General features: G+C 32.4%; 1 protein-coding gene across 1 annotated transcript in view; it reads left to right on the top strand.

The window, feature by feature from the left end:
• The first annotated feature begins 10,434 nt into the window (after positions 1-10,434).
• The window catches only part of LOC147072625 (adipokinetic hormone/corazonin-related peptide receptor variant I-like), a 110,062-nt gene continuing 100,414 nt past the window's right edge, over positions 10,435-20,082 (top strand). Inside the window, exon 1 of the mRNA XM_085946244.1 lies at positions 10,435-10,818. Within this exon, the coding sequence (XP_085802370.1) occupies positions 10,435-10,818 (384 nt within the window). The remainder of the gene's footprint in view (positions 10,819-20,082) is intronic.

Below are 20,082 nucleotides of genomic sequence, written 5' to 3'. Positions count from 1 at the left end.
GCTATCCAGCGAGAATATCTAACAGATGGTATTTTTATGGTTTTTATTATTATTATTATAGGCATCTCTATTAATTGTTGAGGGATTATTCCAGAATCCGTCGCACGAGCTTCGTATAAAAAACTTAAGTATTCGAAAGCGCACCACAATTCACTTGAAAGGGTTTATTTGTACACAAGTCATTATTCGATCCGGTTCATTACCTTTGTGCTTATTCCACAAACGTACATTTTTATCCTTCTTAATAGGAGCCGTGGTCGAAATAAAGAAAATATGCCGACCGATTTCAGTACGCTCTATTTTTCTTTAAGAAAAAATGTGTTTTAGTAAAGATCAAGTGAATTTGTGTGGAACATATTTGTATGAAATATATTTAGAGTATTTTTTAAAATATACAAGGAAAATTCAACATTTTTTATACAATTCGTACGATATGAAATTAAACTATTATTATATTGAATAAAATATCCTTAAAACTATTGGTAATGAATTTCAAACGTCTCTTGGATATCCAAATGAGTTATTATCAATAAACTATCCTAGGATTATTGTTCTCTCCAGTTTTTAATCGCAAAATATGCCGCAATAGTTTTAATAATAAAGGTTATTCACTACCACAGAAGAAAAATGCGACCAAGGCATACATAATAATTAAGTCTAGCTTATTACCAAATCATCTTTTTTTGATCTCGTAGCCATGAAATCATGACAAACAAACGTCATATTGATAATATAATTATTAATATTATATCAAAGGACCATGACGACCTGGGCACAAAAAGACGGATGTGATCTTTGCTACAAATTAATCTGTAGAGCGAAATATTTATTAGCCACAGTAACTTTTTTACCTTCACTGCGTATATTGTTGTTTAAATTTATAAGTATAATTATTAAACTTTCCTCATAATATGATCGATACGCATTCAAAAGTTGAGTAGATACTTAAACGAAAATGGTAAGTTACTATTTATTCGGTTATAAACTTACCTAAAGTAAGATTAATAAAAATAACTTTATTTCAAACCATTAAATAACTATTACGCCATAATATAATTCTAATGGATTCAAGCTCTGTACTATTCCATTTAAGTCGTTTTTTGCGACCCGGGTTTCGCCTTTCGGCATCTTCAGGCGTCGTGTACACTCACCAAAGGCAAACACACACTGAAAACGAACACCCTTAACTCTACCATATATAGTAAAACAATACAATAAAGTAGGTAAAAACTCCATTACCTACCTATTTAGTCAGAAATTACAACAAAAAGTACAATAAACAAATTATGAATAGCTGAAGTGTCAGTAAAAAACCCAATTAGTAAAAACCCTATCTTATTAATAACAATACACTGGACAGCATATTATTATAATAAATCGTCAAACCTAATAAGAGGTCAAAATTCTTTATAACAATAAAAAATACTACACTCAAGAGGTGTAAATCGTCAATTCTAAGAAAAATAATTAATCGAGTTAACTAATGAGATGTCTATAATAATACTACTTACAAGGTACCTACTTTTATTTTTTAACAAAAACAAAATTATACATATAAACTCGCTTAATATAATATAATATATAACTCACCTAATATAATATATATATATATATATATATTATACAATTATGCATACCTAAATCCTAATCCCTAGACTCTCATACAAATATATATAATCTCATACAAACATATATAAATTGTGTGTCAATACAATTGACCATCTCATATGTAAGCTCTGCAACTGTGCTCTATTTATTTCTAATATTTCTTGGTAGAATAATTTATAATCACCCGTATGACTGTGAAGTAGTTTTGCACCCTTTTCAATGTCAAACGTGTGTTTTTCATTTAATAAGTGGTTAGCAAACGTTGAAGTATCCTTCTCCAATCTTTGGGCTGCTAAGTGTTCTGAAATTCTAATATTTAGGCTCCTCGTAGTTTTCCCAATGTAAAATTTAGGACAGTTGTTACAGTCTAATTTGTAAATACCGGATTTATTTTTAATCTCTATGGAGTCTTTATTATTTATGTTTACGTTTTTTGATTTTCGTTTGACATTGAAAAGGGTGCAAAACTACTTCACAGTCATACGGGTGATTATAAATTATTCTACCAAGAAATATTAGAAATAAATAGAGCACAGTTGCAGAGCTTACATATGAGATGGTCAATTGTATTGACACACAATTTATATATGTTTGTATGAGATTATATATATTTGTATGAGAGTCTAGGGATGAGGATTTAGGTATGCATAATTGTATAATATATATATATATATATTATATTAGGTGAGTTATATATTATATTATATTAAGCGAGTTTATATGTATAATTTTGTTTTTGTTAAAAAATAAAAGTAGGTACCTTGTAAGTAGTATTATTATAGACATCTCATTAGTTAACTCGATTATTATTTTTCTTAGAATTGATGATTTACACCTCTTGAGTGTAGTATTTTTTATTGTTATAAAGAATTTTGACCTCTTATTAGGTTTGACGATTTATTAAAATAATATGCTGTCCAGTGTATTGTTATTAATAAGATAGGGGTTTTACTAATTGGGTTTTTTACTGACACTTCAGCTATTCATAATTTGTTTATTGTACTTTTTGTTGTAATTTCTGACTAAATAGGTAGGTAATGGAGTTTTTACCTACTTTATTGTATTGTTTTACTATATAAGGTAGAGTTAAGGGTGTTCGTTGTCAGTGTGTGTTTGCCTTTGGTGAGTGTACACGACGCCTGAAGATGCCGAAAGGCGAAACCCGGGTCGCAAAAAACGACTTAAATGGAATAGTACAGAGCTTGAATCCATTAGAATTTAAATTCAAATTCCATCAAGTACCTTCGGTCGAAAGTATTAATATCATAATATAATTGTTTATTATATTTTTGTGAAGTCCTCTGTCGAAAGTTATTGACCAAATTACAGTAGGTACTTCTCTCTATCATTGACCAGTCGTATCATATCGACATCATCTTGGAAATTGAGCCACTTACGAAGGTTGCGTAGCCAAGAGAATATTTTTTGAAGAAAATCTTTGCACGGTGGTGGAATGATGTGGTTCGATGATCAGTGCTGTGAGTGCAAAAAGAAAATCAAAATGTGTATTTACATAAGACATAGAAAATTGTTTTTTTTTATGTAGTGGATAAAGAAAAGTGTTATCGTTTGATTTGTAATGCGTCAGCGTCCTTGGCGAATTTAGTAAATCACAGTCTACTTGAAGCTGAATCACCTGAAAATAATTCCTTACATAATATGTTTGCTTTAGTAATGTAATCTTTTTCAAAGGTCATCATTCTTTTGAGTCCAGATCAGAAAACAATTGAAGGTTTTATTTTAGACGGAAGAAATTATTCCACGGTGAAACGGAAGAGCTTAGAGTTTCCTACATTTTGTTATTCCCTCTTAAAGGCGTTATGTCACACCTGAGTTTTTGTAAAGGAATGTGTGAATATTCGCAGTGAAGTAGAGTTGTAAAGCAGTAGCAAAAACCTACAACTAATAACAATAATATGTTAATAATAATGTAAATCATGTTCTTGAATGGAAAACGTGAAAATACAAAATACTCCCTCGTACATTCTTGCACGAAGTATCTACAGGTTTTGAATAATTCATGATGTTTCTTCAGCAAAGATAACAGTCGATTATAGCGTATGTACGTATACGTACATATTGTCCCTCTTACATGGCACCTATCTAGAGAACCGACCCCGACGTCAAAGAACCAACGGTTTATAAAATGTAAACCGCGATTCCCAGTGACTGCAAGTTATTAAAAAAATCCAAATAATCTTAATTTAATGAAGTCACGCACGGTCAGAGTAACATATTATTATTATCTCAACACATTACACGTTAAGTTGAAATCAGATACTATGAAACATCGTAGACCATGTTCGGGACCTATACTAGAAAAGTTTTCATGGAAAAATGAGTTTGGTTGAATACCATATAGTTACCATTTGTAACAAGGCGCTTAATATGTTGGGTTTCGTCATGCGTACCTACTTTCCGGGTCTTTTCGGATGTTACGGTATTAAAACTTTTGTTTAATTCTTTAATTCGAAGGAGGCTTGAGAGTGGGTCTATTGTTTGGGCACTGCATCAGTTGAAGTATGGCCTTATGGTCGAGAGGGTTCAGAAGAAATTCTTGAGACTCCTTTACTTGAGGTTGTATGGATACTATCCGTGGCTTTATCCAACTGACTTTCTCTTAGGTATGCTTACATACTGCAGTCTGCAATTTAGAAAAGATCTTTATTTAGCTACGTATTTTTTTCGACCTATACGAGGTATAAATGAGAACTTTACCATTCTGGGTAGTGTTGACCTGTGCAGTCATGATAACTATCTTAGAAATAGGGAGCATCAGTTGTTTATTCTCTCAAGGTGCAGAATTAACCAGCCGCTGGTAATGCCAATTGGGAGGCCGATAACTATGTTCATCCAAATTGCTTCGGGTATTGATTTATTCCACTTGCGTGAGGTGAGTTTAGGTGGGCGCTATGTTATAAATTCTTAAAATAGGGTCTCCTTAGCAAACTCGGTGTACTTCTTTCAACTTTTATAGATGTATAATTGTATTTTCACTGCTTTTGTATGTTTATATTATGTTCTTTTTTATATTTTCATATTAATCCCTTTTATTACTTTTCTTTTTCTTTCTTCCTTATAATAAATTTTATGTCATGTTGTGAACGTCTTTAATCTATAATTTGTAATGTCTAATAAAATTCAGTAAATTCTATTAGTATGTTCTTATGTTAAAAAAATTATTTGCCGAGATGGATAATAAGATAGAAATGCTCATGAGTGTGACGAATACCTGATAAATTTGTGACTTTTTAACGCTGTAAAATGGGATTTTAGTGGTAAATTTAATAAAAATATCGTGGATAGATCCTCCAAACCAACTTCCTCGCACCACCAGGTTATATTTCGGCGTATTGCAAGACCCCACGTTTGTTGTGAAGCATCGCCCGTTGTTATGCTTGGGAATGTTTCAGGAGTAGTTACCTATGACTGAGATTACCATGCAGTATGCACTCAAGTTTGCTTTGGCTGAGATTACACGGGTGCCTATCGGAGAGCGGAGAGCGAAAGTGGAAATTAAAATATAAAAAAAATATATGAAACTGACAAACAATCCTTAAGTTATCTTACCGTTTACAATGAGTAATTTTACTGCAATGGTTTGTATACCATATCCATATGATGAACGACAAACTCAACCTTAATAATTTAAGGCGTACCTAATAATTTTTAAGACTCCTTTACTTTCGGTTGTATGGATATTATCCGTGGCTCTATCCGACTGACCTTTTCTCTTAGGGATGCTTACATACTGTTGCTTAAAATTTAGAAAGGGATCTTTATTTAGCTACATATTTTTTCAGACTTATACGCGGCGTAAATGTGAAATCTGCAATTCTTGGTGGTGTTGGCTTGTGTGTCTCTGATAATTACCTTAAGAATCGAGGGCATCCGTTGTTTGTTCTCCCACGGTGCAGAACTAACCTGCCATTAGTAATGCCAATTGGGAGGGCAGTAACCATGTTTAATGAAATCGCTTCGGATATTGATATATTCCACTTACGTGAGAGTGAATTTAGGTGGACGTTGTTTCATAAGTTTTTAATATAGGGTCTATCAAAGTTCACTCTGTGTGCTTCCATCTGCTTTTATTTTGTTACTTATTTTATTTATTTTCTTATTGTATTACTTATTCTCCGTATTTTTATTTTTAAAAATTATTAACACTTATTTTATGTCATGTCGTGACCGCTTTGAATTTATAATTTGTTGTGTTCATTATATGTAAAATAAATAAATTTGATTTGATTTGATTTGATATTGATTTGATATTGTTTGAGAACCACTGCAAGGGATGACGTAATTTAATGTGAATTTGCGCCCAAGAAGCGCAAAGACAATCTGTCAGTCGACTCAATTTGCTTATTTCGATAACATAACAAGTTATTTTGAGGTCTTTAGCATATGCATCACGTTTGAAACAGTTTTGGGTGTCAGTAACAATTTTTTTTGCAAATATTTGGCTGATTCATATTTTCAAAAACTAATCTTCTCTTGTTATAATCATGAGCTCGAAACAATCAGAAAGACAATTTCAAATTACCAATCTGTCGCAAAAATGGTTGTATTATTCTCTATACAATTCATAGTATTCATTCATTAATATTCATAGATAAAATTGAGATAAGGGTAACATTATCATTAAAAATATCGAATATTCATAACAAAATTATACATATATGACATATTATGTATAATATTATTATGATAATATTATATAATTACTAGCTGACCCGGCAAACGTTGTTCTGCCATATAAATTATTTCTAGTGAATATTTTGGTTATTAAATAAAAAATAACGAATGTATCGTAAGTGTGTGGGGATGGGATCTATGACAGAAAGAGGAATAGAGCGCTGTAGACGATGACCGCCGATAAAAACAAAAAAACACCAACCATTCATTTTCTCAATTCAAAATGAGTAATGATGTTCATAATGAATGAATTACCTGTGACAGGATCTCGTTGTTTACTATTTATGCAATATCCGTCTTGTAACTTCCAGAAAATTAGCGGATATTGGAGAGCATCGATGTGCGGTCGCCAACCATGATTCCAGCAATGTCGTCAACAACAGTCGCATTAAATCGACGTACGTGCTCTCCAGCTGGTATTTTATCAGGATTAATGACAATAGCGTGATTGTCACTTCGCAATTCGTGCATGTGTGCTTTGAATAATTTCAATAATTCATTGTGCTCATTCAACAGGGCGTCCAGTTTGCCGACGATGCGCCTGGCATTAGGCGACTTGAGGCTATTGTAGCCGCAACGTGCATCCACGTGATTGATGTCCTCACCGCCGCGCCCATGAAGTAGATTTGTAAAAATGTATGTGGTTCGTTTGGCATTGGTAGCAATGAGCCTACTTTGTGGTATAATTGACCTTTGATTTTGAACGTAGAATGGAATTGTTGACCATTTGCCGCAGTATTATGAACTATTTCTGTTGCTCCGGACGAAGTTATTTGGAAGCATGAATTGAATGTGCAAATAGACTTCAGGAACAGGTTTGAATCTGGAACCATGCCGATGAGCAAGCCGTTCAATGGTTCTGGTGGTATCTCAATTTCTGGTAGTTGCACTTTTCCTGATGCGCAACACATCCCGGCTGACTCATGTTTGAATTTGAGCGCATGACAATGGGGACATTCTTTGTCCATAGCACCAATCAGCACCAATGAGCGGAATATTCATTATCTGGCTCGTACTCGAATGCGAGACGAAGGAACGAAGCGGATGTAAATGTTCGATGTACTTGTTGGCGTTGTCGGTCATTTGCTCTGCGTGTGTTAACTACGAATTGGTGCGCCTAGCTCCGTTCCAATTGTCGTTGTTGATTTTGTTCAGCTCGTGCCTCTTGTGATTGAGATGTACGCAATTGCGACATGCTTACACGCACGTTTTTGTTATCTTGATGGATTTGTTCGTCTGTTCTTTCTGCTCTACTATTTCGCATGTTTGTTGCTTTATTCGTTCGACGGCCCAAATGGCTCCCCTTGCGTCTTGCTGGCATTGTGCACTGTAATACACGCACATAAAAATAGATAAATTAAAATAAATCGTACAAAATTTTGCACGCACTGCGTTGTGATATGTCGAATGAAATGTCAAAATGACGCGACGCTTCTCTTGAATTCTTCTCGGACGTAGCGCCATCTGTCATTCAACAACATAAATAATTTCGTTCTGTTTGAAATACGAACGACGGTTAAATTTGTTCATACAAAAATAATAAAATCGCGATTAAAAAATGGGAGGGTGGGGGTAGGAGGGTGAAAATTTGGGGTTATAGGTATTTTTTATGCCAAATAATAAAAAAAATACAAAAAAAAATTGTCAAAAAAATAAAAGAAAAATTTTCTGGATAGAGATACCCTAATCACCTAGCGGTATGAAATATACTTGTTGACCTATTCTCATACCTAACAAATATACATAAAAAAATTCATAAAAATCGGTCGAGCTATTTCGGAAGAGTTCGACCACAAACATCGTGACACGAGATTTATATATATATAGAGATATTAGAAATTGAAAAACTGTTTTATTAAAAAACCGTCACTACGTATGATCAAAAATTAGGGTAATTTCAAAACCCGCTAAAATGGTTGGGTGTACTTTTCGAATACCTCTAAAATACATAAGCCAAAATACTCTTTAGAATGTACGAATTGAATAATAAATACATAATATATAAAGTTCACAGATTTATTAGATATGAGTTTTCTCAATTTTCTGAAATATACCTAAAGTCTTTTTAGTTTCTTCTCTTTTGTGAGGTGTATTTTTATTTGTCTTGTTTGAATAGAATTTTTTTTTCAATTTAAATCTCAATTTGTGAACATCCTGAATTCTGATTTGTTAGGTTTACAATGTTTGTTTTTATTAATAAATACAAAAGTAAATAAATAAATTACAAACAATTTTATGTGTTGAGATATAATATTTTTTTCTCGGATCGTGGCTCAAATTTTAAATACCATCGACATATAATTCAGAGCGCCGGTGTTGTCCGTTTCAAAATAATAATATCATTTACTCAGTTGACTCAACCTAACTGAAACGGTAGTGATATTTATTAAATTACTTATTTATTCAGAAACAATTCTATTATGACAAAGAAGTGAATATGAAGAAAAAGTGAAGAACGACAATACAGTGTAAAAGTAAAAATATATTTACCAATTAATACGGTTTGAAAAAAATAATTATATATGATATACATAAATTATATGGTGAATAACAGTGAAATAGGGACTAAAAGTTTATTTCATAATGGGTGAGACAGTCTAATAGTACTGAAACCCATAATTTATTTCTGGCAAAAAATATACTTGATGAACCTTTTACAAGTTAATTACATTAATACGGGTTCAAGAATACAAGATTACCAAAGGGAATAGTTTGTAAGAAAAAAATCTAATCTCTTTCTGTTAGTAAAATATCTAAGCATCGACTTATCTACAGATTGTTATATTATTTAATCGAAAGTTTTTTCACTATACAATTTACTAGGAAATCACTCAACATATTTTGGTGTTTGATGGGTTGAGTATAATGCGTGTGTCTCAAAATGGGTGCAAAATAAAAATTTATTACAAAATACTACGTGACGTGAAAGTTCAAAATGGTGTTCCTTATTAAGTACATTGTTCCAAAGATCTACTTGTATTCATAATTAGGGAACACTTCAGTAGCATTAGGAAAAAAAGAAAAGATCTTGATACAGGACAGGACTCAAACCCGCATCCATCAGATTCCGGCAAATGATCTTTATTAATGTTGCCACCTGCATCCTTCATAATTATGACGACATCACTTAACAGGATGCTGCTAAAGCGTTTTACAAATTTCTGTAATATTGGCAATTGGCTTTCGTGGTTGAAATCAAGGTACCAAAAATAAAAAAAATGTATAAATAATAAATATACTTACCTTGCCAACATTAAATTGTATTAACGTGATTGCACTAATTGCCAATAAAATAATAAACAGGATTTGAGAATGTTTTATTCTTTATTGAACATAATTTTACACAATTTCATCATTATTCTAATTGATGAAAATGTATTATAAATATGTTAATTTCCCAATAAAATACCTTTAAAAGGGTTAGCATTTACTCGAAGAAACATTCCATTTTTTGGCTCGTTATTATCACCATAATAATAAATAATCCTGGTTAATAAATTGTTCTCTGTTAGGGGTTTTGATAGATGTCATGAAATTCAGGTTGAAACTTTCGCAAAGGGAGTAATGTATGGAGGGTCGTAGAGATGCACGGCACATGCGCAGCGAGGAAGGCTGCCCACATCCTCCCGATTCCCATTGCGTCCGAAGCCTTCGTTCTGCTGAGATCGTTCTGGCTGAGCTTTCGACGGCATTCACGTTATAAATTTCAAACTTTCAAGCTTTTGAGTTACTCGGTGTTCAGCTAAACATTAATTTCGGGTTATTTGTGACCATCAAAATTTATTTGAAAATACCAATGAAAAGTATTACCAATTACTTACAAAATTTATAAAACATCTCGAAATTTTAATATTAAAATCCGAATAATTTGTAATATTAATTAAAGTATTAAAAACTATTTAATAATAATAATAAACATCTTTGTTATAAGTAGCCTAATAATAACATAATAAATAACTAAAAAGTTGTAATAAAATGTGTTTATTATCATCTTATAATCAAATTGAAAATATCATAATTTCTTTCTTGAAAACTTTCGAAATCAATCTTAGTGAATTTCTGAAACGAAGAGTAGCATATTTTTTATTATAAAAGTGTTTTTAAATTCAAATCATAATTAAATATACAAAAATGCCTTTCCCCGAAAAGGAAAGTACGTTGACGGTTGTGGAAAAGAACTTTTCTTCATATTTTTACGACTATAAACCGAATGTGTTTGACTATGAAGAGAGAATGTTCGCTAATATCGTATCGAGCTTTAATTATACAGAATCTCTACCAAGTGAGATAATGTTTGATTTTAATGCGACAGTCATTCACCCACCGACGTTTAATGAGAAAACTTTTGCAATAATTGTCGTCTACAGCATCTTGTTTGTGATCGCTGCGATAGGGAATACGACAGTGTTTGTGACTTTGTTCAGATCGCGTCGTCGGAAGTCAAGAATAAGCCTGATGATATCTCATCTAGCTCTGGCCGACTTGATTGTTACATTCGTCATGATTCCATTGGAGGTAAGAAAACAATATCTAAATTGATCATAATTACTAGCATAGCCAGCCTGGCGTCCCAACAACATGATTGTGGATTTTAGTATAATTATTGTAAAGTAAATCTAAAAAATATATATGCGTTAATGGCGCGGTAGTTCCCCCTTTGGAATGGACTTTTACTCATCCCCACCGGTTTGATATCACGATGATTTGTCACTGTGACGATTTTCAAGTTGTTACTGCCAATATAAATTTGGGGCCATATGCGTAGTCATTTAACTCTTCGGAATTTTGGCTAAATGGTATTTCGACCTTAAAAATTTTGGTCTTCAGGATGTTGTTCAACATCACCACAGGCTGCTAGACCTAGTAGAACAGGTGGTAATCGCCTTTTACTGCCACTGACATTTTGATGTAATTTATTTGTAGGTATATAAATCTTTCATTAAAGTACGTTCATTTAAATAATATGCCAAAATTATACACCTCAATCATTCGAATATAATGCAATACCTAAATGTGATTATCGCACATTTTATTTCTATCCAATATAACGTGAATTAATCTCCCGCGTTACCTATTCATTTAGGTAAGGAATATTACCCATGTAAACAGTGACGTTTCGTGGGAGTAGGCAGATTGAGCGTCGCCTGGGGGCGGCAGTTACTTAAAGGGCGGCAAATCGAGGAGAATCATGTGGAATATATAGGTATAAATAGCTATTATTATTTTTAAAAATTCAGCTCCTTGGTTTTGTCGGGTTCGCGATGTCTAGTTTACTTCCGTTACCCTTCGACGTCTTTGGTGACCAGAAACGACACGTGCAAATTTATGAATTACAGTCTGAGTTATTAACCAGTACGCAAGGAAGTTGCGTTGGTTGTCGAAATTAAAGATGCACCCTCCTCTTAGAGCGTCCCACCTACTACTCCGGTTCCACGATTTCAGTATGTATCGAAGCGTCACGCCGTCATCGATTATCGATTTAATAATGCCTAAACCTTTGCGATCTCAAACTAAACATATCATTACAATAGAACATATTTCTTTTCTTTTTCTTTTTGAAATCATGAAAGGATGATAAAAAATACTGTATGAAAAATGGGGCGGCATTTTGTCTAAGGACGTCACTGCATGTAAATTATAAATTTATACAATACGCTATTTAATTGTCTACCCGTAATAAAAACAACAAATAATATTAAAAAATGAAATTTGAACTAAAATTTAGTCTTTGGTCACATCATCATCGTAAAAACAATAAACGTTATCCGGTGTGGGATGTTCATCTTGAAACAAAACTATTTGAATGAAATAGATAAAATATCGCATAAATCTGAGAGAAATAGAATTTGCTTAGAAAATACTTCGTCTAGCAGTGAATACATCCAATCCGATGATGATAATGACGATATAAATAGGTAGATTTATATTATCAGGAATTTTGATGAATATAGCATATAATATTATGACAACAACAATACAATCAAGTTAGAGAAGCCTTCATCTAGCAGTGAATTGATTCAGGTTGATAGTGATAATGACGTTATAAAAAGATAGGATATGTAGCAATTCATATGACAGAAAGGAATTAAGTTGGAGGGGCCTTTATCCAGCAGTAGATTTATATAAATATGTAGATATTAAATAATAATATCACCCGTTGTTATATGATGATATCTTTCACGTAATAATATCAGATTGCTAAATAAAATAAATATTTAAATTTGTTTCATTGTAGTTTCAAATAATCAGAAGATTAAAATTTGGCACATTATTATAATTTATGGAAATTGGTAGCCTCAAATATATTTAGGTAAAATATTCAATTAAAAAAATAGTTTGTGAACAGCCGTAAAGAAGTACCTATTTTAAAAAAGTCAAATTTAGAATTTTGTCAACGTTCTCTATGGCGATAAATCCAGTGAAGGTGCTGTCTAACAATATGTACATAGTGAATTTGTACCAAGATTATTTGTTTTCTAATCGGAAAAAAATAATGTGCGCGAACGCGTACATACGATGGTTGTATTAAAAGGATCGGTTAAACCTAACTGTCAATAAAGGGTTAGAAGGGATTAAGCGACTAAAACACCATTTCGTTAGACGTCAGCCATAATAAATACCTATAGTAAAACGTATATTATGGTTTATAAGAAAATATCAATTTAATCGTCACGTTTCTGTAAAATTAGCAAATAGTTATATAAGTATTCAAATCAATTGGTAGACAATTCAGGAGCGCACAAATTGAAGTGAAAACGTTTAAAAATGAACATGAATTGGTAACAATAATTTTTGAATTGAACTAAATTCAATTTAGGTACATAAATTTAATATTATATTATAATTGCATAAAATTTATACATCTAAATGATATTTTACAGATTTTGTATCTGCAGTTATTACTGTAGGTTTCACTTATATAATTATAGTTTTTTCGTTTAACGTTTTTTCCATTAAAGGTATGGTTTTCAGTCATGAGAAATGTACAAAATAATATAATATCGATCAGTATTAGGTGTCGGTATTATAAGAGTACCTACCTTCTGTTCTGACAGAAAATGTATTTTGAAAATCAATCATCAATTTATTATTATTATATTTGTATCATAATTTAGTTTAAAACTTTTAAAACTAAGTTCGATTGTTGATACAGTTAATCGTAAGTTAATTATTATCGAGTCTATTTCTTTCAAATGAACGTCAAACTTAATGAATAATGGCCGAGATATAAAATTATAATTTTTAATTTTTTCATGATAAAGGAACAAGATGCCAAAAAGTTGGTAACCACTGCATTATAATACTTAGTAAAGTTAGCAATACCAAAGTCTGGACGGATTAGAGCAGACTTGACTGACTCAGAGTTAGCCTAAGTCTATTTGCCATAAGTCTTTAGTATCCGAGTGTCGACGCGGACTTATCAAAGTGTCAGATTTCAGATAATTCCGTGATGGCATTAATACACTTAAATACATCTCACATTTTTGCTCAATGACATTAATATAGTTTTCCTAAGCAAACTCAATCTGGAGCACATACTTGGTACCTAGATCTGGAAATATGGTAAGCAGGGTGATATTATAATTCTCTAAATAAATACGAATAATTACAAGATAAAAAATCTTTTTATATACAACATTTTTAAATTTTCTGTTGAATTATTATGCTCAATATGCTGAAACTTGTACTTGATATGAAGTAAATAAAAAACAAACAAACAAATATAGAATACTGAAATGTCATTTTGATTTCCATAGTAACGCACGTATATATTAATAATTTAGTTGCTAGGACCATAGGGTGTTCTGATATATTCTAAAAGTTTCAAATGCCTAGCTAGTCGGGAAGTTAGTTAAAAATCGATTGCAAGATTTGTACTGGACAAACAACCACCGGACAAACAAGAATACGAGCTAATAAAAACGTTGTAAAAAGTAAACATAAAAGCGACCGTCCTACAAAATATTATAATATTGGTTTGAATTATTTTCAAAAAACCAATAATTTATTATTATTTGACTGTGTAGTTTTTACCTAAAAATATTTCAACGGATGAAATTGAATCATAAATTTTAAGCAAACTTGGCCATATTTTTCAAAACAATATTTCATTTATGTATATTAAAAATACGCTGCACTTTCACAGTTATTATGTTTTATTTCTCAACGGCCATTATATACCGATGATTTGATCGAGTGAGACTGTTGTATTTTTTGTCTCATTTAAAACAAGAGCAGCTAAATTTACATCTTATTCTTATCGTGCGTTCCACTAGCGGAGGTCGGCCACCACCAGGGCGATCTTTGCCTTATCAGAAACAGTCTAGTGAACCTGCACTCGTACCAATCACGGAAGTTCTTAAGCTACATATTGCATTGTCGTCCTCTGCTACGCTCACCATTGATCTTTTTTTGGATGACAAGTAGGGGAATGCTTTACTTTTGTCCTCTCATAATGGGTCCTTTCGTACTATAATTTTCTGGTTTTGATACTACGCATAACTTCTCAGTTTTTTCTCATTCGATTGATTTTATGGTACTCCTGGCAATCTCAATTCTACATTTTATTTCCTGAGACTAGTTCTATTTCTCATAAAGTTATACAGCAATATATAAATAGGTATACATTTAAAGAGTTGTAGAATCTTACAATAATAATTAATGTTATTAAGATTCTACAACTACACGTTTAACCAAATAAAATTATTTTCTCATTGAATATATATTATACGGTAATTAACGGTGTCAGAGTTAATTAAATCGAGATAAGGATTCATTTTAAATGTAAAAAAATTATGAACTCTTTTCAAACACGTGATTATAGATTAAATTATACTGATGTCTTTGCTGGTTGAATGACTTGACTAAATATTCTCTTCGATCTTCCGATTCTATCAGGACAGATGAATAGTGCACCCAGTCAACTCCTTCACTTGGTCGTTCCAGAACGCCGACGCTCGTTCTCTGCTTCGCTTTCCTTGGAGGCCACGAAAATCACCAATCTACCCAGGTTGTCCGGTCCGCGCCGGACAATAATTATGTCCAAAAAACATCAGAATGCGTCGCATATAATATATTGTCGAGGGCCGTTCCTTTATCTGCAGTCTCTTGATGATTGACTGGTTCATCCTGTGTTCTGTCCAATAAATTCAAAGCATTTGGCGGCAACACCGCATCTCAAATGCATAAATTTTCTTCTGCTCCCTTGCCTTCAGGGTCCATGACTCGACTCCGTATAAAAATTAAGTAAATGAGACTGAATATTAAGAAATGTTTTAACATTGATAATATTCAATGATAATTTTTCAAATTTATAGGTGAATGGAAAATAAGCAAATAATACTGTTGGTAGTTCAAATTAATATCGGTATAATAGTATATACTTGTATTAAGACGAATTGAATTGAACTATAATATAATAATATGTAATCGTAAGGTTAGTAAAAATTGGGTAATATAAAATGGAAATAGAAATGAAGGTTACTTTCCGTGTCTCTCTGTTATAAGGATAATCATATAATTTAAATTTAGTGCTACACTTGACACGAATGTTATACTAGTAGAGCAAGAGCAGTTCGCGGGTTTTCATTAAATAATAAAAGAATAAAAATAATTTTGTCGTATTTATCTTCTTTATATTCGCACGTATTTGACTAACTACCAATAGGTACGTGAAAGTTGCCGTACACTTTTGCAGAACTAGTTATCCTCGGCGATTCAGTTGATTCTATGTCTACTTTTTGGACTTTTTTAAGTCTTCGATTGATATTGATTAATAAGACTTAATCATTTTATCAGGCCTATTCGTATCCTTTCCATTTCCATATAAGGTTGTTAGGGAACTTTACCAGTCTACTATAAATTATATCACGGGCACATTGTACATTCACTTTCCTAATACTTCCGTAATTGTCCCATTATTAATTGTGTACAATGTGCGGCATGCATGCACCCTTTCATATCACGCTGAGCTGCTCAATAAACATTTTTCTGGTTGGAATATTATATTAATTATACGCAGGCAGATATAAGGGTATTTGTTTTTAATTTAAATCAAAACCACGCATGTAGGGCAATGGAATAATTATGATTTGTTTATTTATTTCGTACAACACTATACGTTTATGAAATTTATATTTGGGCTATTTGTATTAAAATATTTACCGGTTCACGCATTTTAGGCGCAACGTTCAATATTCGGTGTGCGGGTGTTAGTCTTGTGCCGCGGAGGGATAACTGTCGAGAACCGACCCCTTATCTTTTCCAGCAAATGGCGACGTAGCTTTCACTTTACAGTTAAGTCAAAATTTGGAGAAATACTTGCTGTAAAGGAAGTATGTAAGTACTGCTGGTCTAACATTTCACAATCAAGCCGTCTTGAAGTTACATAGTATGATTAAGAGTTAAATATTTTCTCATTTGCTGATTTCCCGATTTTCGACGAGGGTTTCAGCCATCATTGATATGAATCGGTATCAATATGTGATTGTAAAGAGTGTACGATGATTGAATTATTGACGATTTAGGTACTATATAAGGTTTCTTTCGAAGAAATATTACTATTCAGTCAAATGTACTGCAAACAAGTTGTGATCTTTTTATATTTTCGATGACACCACGGAAACCTGGAAGGTTGCCTCAATACTTTGCACTTTGCAACATTAGATAATACATAAAATGATCTTAAATTCGAACGATGCAGGCCTTTCACATTGCCAATGTAATGAGTACTAAAAATGAAACAAATATATTAATATGTTTATAATAATAGTGTAATAGGTATATATGAAATCAAATAAAAACTACCGTTTAAAGGAGAAAAACAAAAAATGTTAAGTTTACGGAGAGTTTTTTTAGAAATTTAAAATTTTGGGAAACAAAATCAGATCTGTATGAATGCCTGATTGGGCCAAATCCACCACCAGCAGAGTCACACAGTCTACTGAAAATTAACCCATACTAATCGTTACTTACAGGCATCATCTCACCATCAGCCTGCTCAACGACCGGGTTTAATTTTGATGTTGATGCCGGCGAATCATCGTATTTACTAGGCAAAATCTCACACGTATCAAAGACTATCCAAGCAAACAAATATTCTGATAAGACAATTTACATAGCCAGTAAGAGCAAAACCTACCCAGTTAATCAGAAAAAGCAGAAAAACTTTAATGGTCGGGCTTATCTGTCATATCAAAAATACTAGAACCGTTTTGAGTTTATATACCTTACCCTTACATTATACTACAATCTCCTATATAGTATTATACTACAGCTACGGGTTTTGGCTAGCGATTGTATGCCTTATTCGTCGTGTCCGATGGGTTCAAAAAAATAATCGGTTCTCGGATAGTTTAAAATGGGTTTTCTATAGTTGACAGCCGCACGATTAGTTTCCATTCTAATTCGGTGATTTTTGTTCATTTCCCAATACATATTCGAGCGACACGCGACTTTATTGACAACTGATTATGTCGGGAATTTATTTTTTCACAATGTTCACACTCAAACCAACTCACCAAAGATGGCCGCTTTAAATTTAAAATGCGTTTTAACCGATATACAATCAATTTTCACAAACTAATCATAATAAGATTAACCGATAAACATATTATTAGAACTGATTTATTTATATTTTTATGAATTAAGTTCTTTGTTGTAAGTTAAGTTTCTACACCTCTGACGGAAAGAAAGTCTTTTGACACTATGTATTTATCACGCTTTGTATACTAAACTACATTATTTCAATTTACTCACCACATATTTACTTATCGGATTCATTCGAGTGGCGATAATTCGAATCGAGCACAATTTTATAAAACTCAACACAGTGACAAAAAAAGCACTTTTAAAAACTACCATCCGTCATCATACGAAGTTGTAGCTGAGATTACATCTTAAAATGATTTAAAGATGCACAGCACTATATAATAACTCACATTTATAACAAGTACCCATAGATAACTATAATTATTCAAATAAACAATAACATTTATACGAATTCCGATTAAAACTGTTTATTTCAATAAAACACGGGCGCACGACGTATCGGCGTTTTAACGATTACCAAGGAATAATATTTCAAAATTTGATGTCACTTTTTTTTTGTACGGCTGTTGAATGAAAATTTTTTTGAACCAATGAAACTTATATACATTCAATTAGCTCATTATAACCCAAAAATATTTAAAAGGTATTCAACAATAATTGGTGTTATAATATACATATTATTTAAATCATCATCAACCAGGATCAATCCACTGCTGGATGAAGGGTTCCGCAACCTGATTCTACTACTAACGGTTAAACAAATTTGTGATATTATGCCTATTTCTATCTTCGTTATCAACATCGACCTGAACTAATCCACTGCTGGATAAAGGCCTCCCTAACCTGATTCTATTCCTTTCTGTCATTTGAATTCCTATATTTATCAGTGACATTATTATCAAACTATCTATATATAATCCCATTATTATCACGAGCCTCAATAAATCCACTGCTGGATGAAGGCCTCTCTACGTTGATTGTAATCTTGACAGTATTGAAATTCTATATTTATTAAAAATGCTTATGTTATTTATCTACATATTCTTATCGTCATCCTAATCATCATCATCATCAACCAGGATCAATCTACTGCTGGATGAAGGGTTCCGCAACCTGATTCTACTACTAGCGGTTAAATGATTGCTATTTTTATCAAAATTGTTGCAATTATATTTACCCATTCGTAATATCGTCATTATCATCATCAACCAAGATCAATCCACTGCTGGATGAAGGTCATCCCAACCTAATTCTACTATACTTTGTCATATAAATTGCATTATTTTTTAAATTTGTGATTTTATATACCTACCCATTTATATCGTCATCAACCTGTATCAATCCACTGCTGGATGAAGGCCTCTTTAAGCTGATTCCACATCTTTAGGTCTTATAAATTCCTATTCTTATCAGAATTGTTCTATTCCTCTCAGATATAATATGTATTGCTTCATTATTTATCAACATTTGTCTCGATATGAATGTCCCGCACCGGGAAACTATATTGTTTAAGGTTAATTTTTAATTCAAATTTTGATTTTTTAGATATTATTCTATGTCTGCAAGCATTTATTTTTTATAGACAATGAAACAAAATAATGTTTAAATTTATTTTTTACAATGCTAATCTTCTTCTATTATTTCAGTGGGACCTGAAGGAAATTAATATCACGTTATATTGGATATATCGCTTTATATTCGAATGATTTAGATGTATACTTATTTAGCATATTTAACTGCACATACCTACACATATATTGTATTGAAATTAAAATGTCAGTTGTAGCAATCGGTGATTGCCAGCTGTTCTGCTAGGCATAGCAGCCAAAGGCGGTGTTAGACGATATTGTGAAGGCCAGACTCCTGAATAGACCACGCATATGAGTCCAAATTTATATTGGCAGAGACGATTTGCAAATCGTAAAAATGACAAATCAGCGAAATGTCAAACTGTCTGACGTGAATAAAAAACCCATCCCGAAGGAAAAACTATGGCGCCATCTATGCATACTTCACAATTATATTAAAATCCAACACGGCCAAGCCGCCTGCAAGACCTAGCGAGACAGACTGGCGACCGCCAGCTGGCTCAGCTAGTATAATATTATTATCTCTTATGAATGGCCTCTGCAATGAGCCCAAAACGTTAACGAAAGAAGAAGGGTGAAAATGCGCTGACGATCAAAAAATCTATGACGATAACTAACAACCGCGAAAGTCTCAAACATT

Source organism: Rhyacophila brunnea, unplaced genomic scaffold (genome assembly GCF_057557595.1).
Source record: "Rhyacophila brunnea isolate RB1 unplaced genomic scaffold, BYU_Rbru_1.0 scaffold_19, whole genome shotgun sequence".
In the NCBI taxonomy this organism is placed as follows: domain Eukaryota; kingdom Metazoa; phylum Arthropoda; class Insecta; order Trichoptera; family Rhyacophilidae; genus Rhyacophila; species Rhyacophila brunnea.
This window is presented reverse-complemented; position numbering and strand designations above follow the sequence as displayed.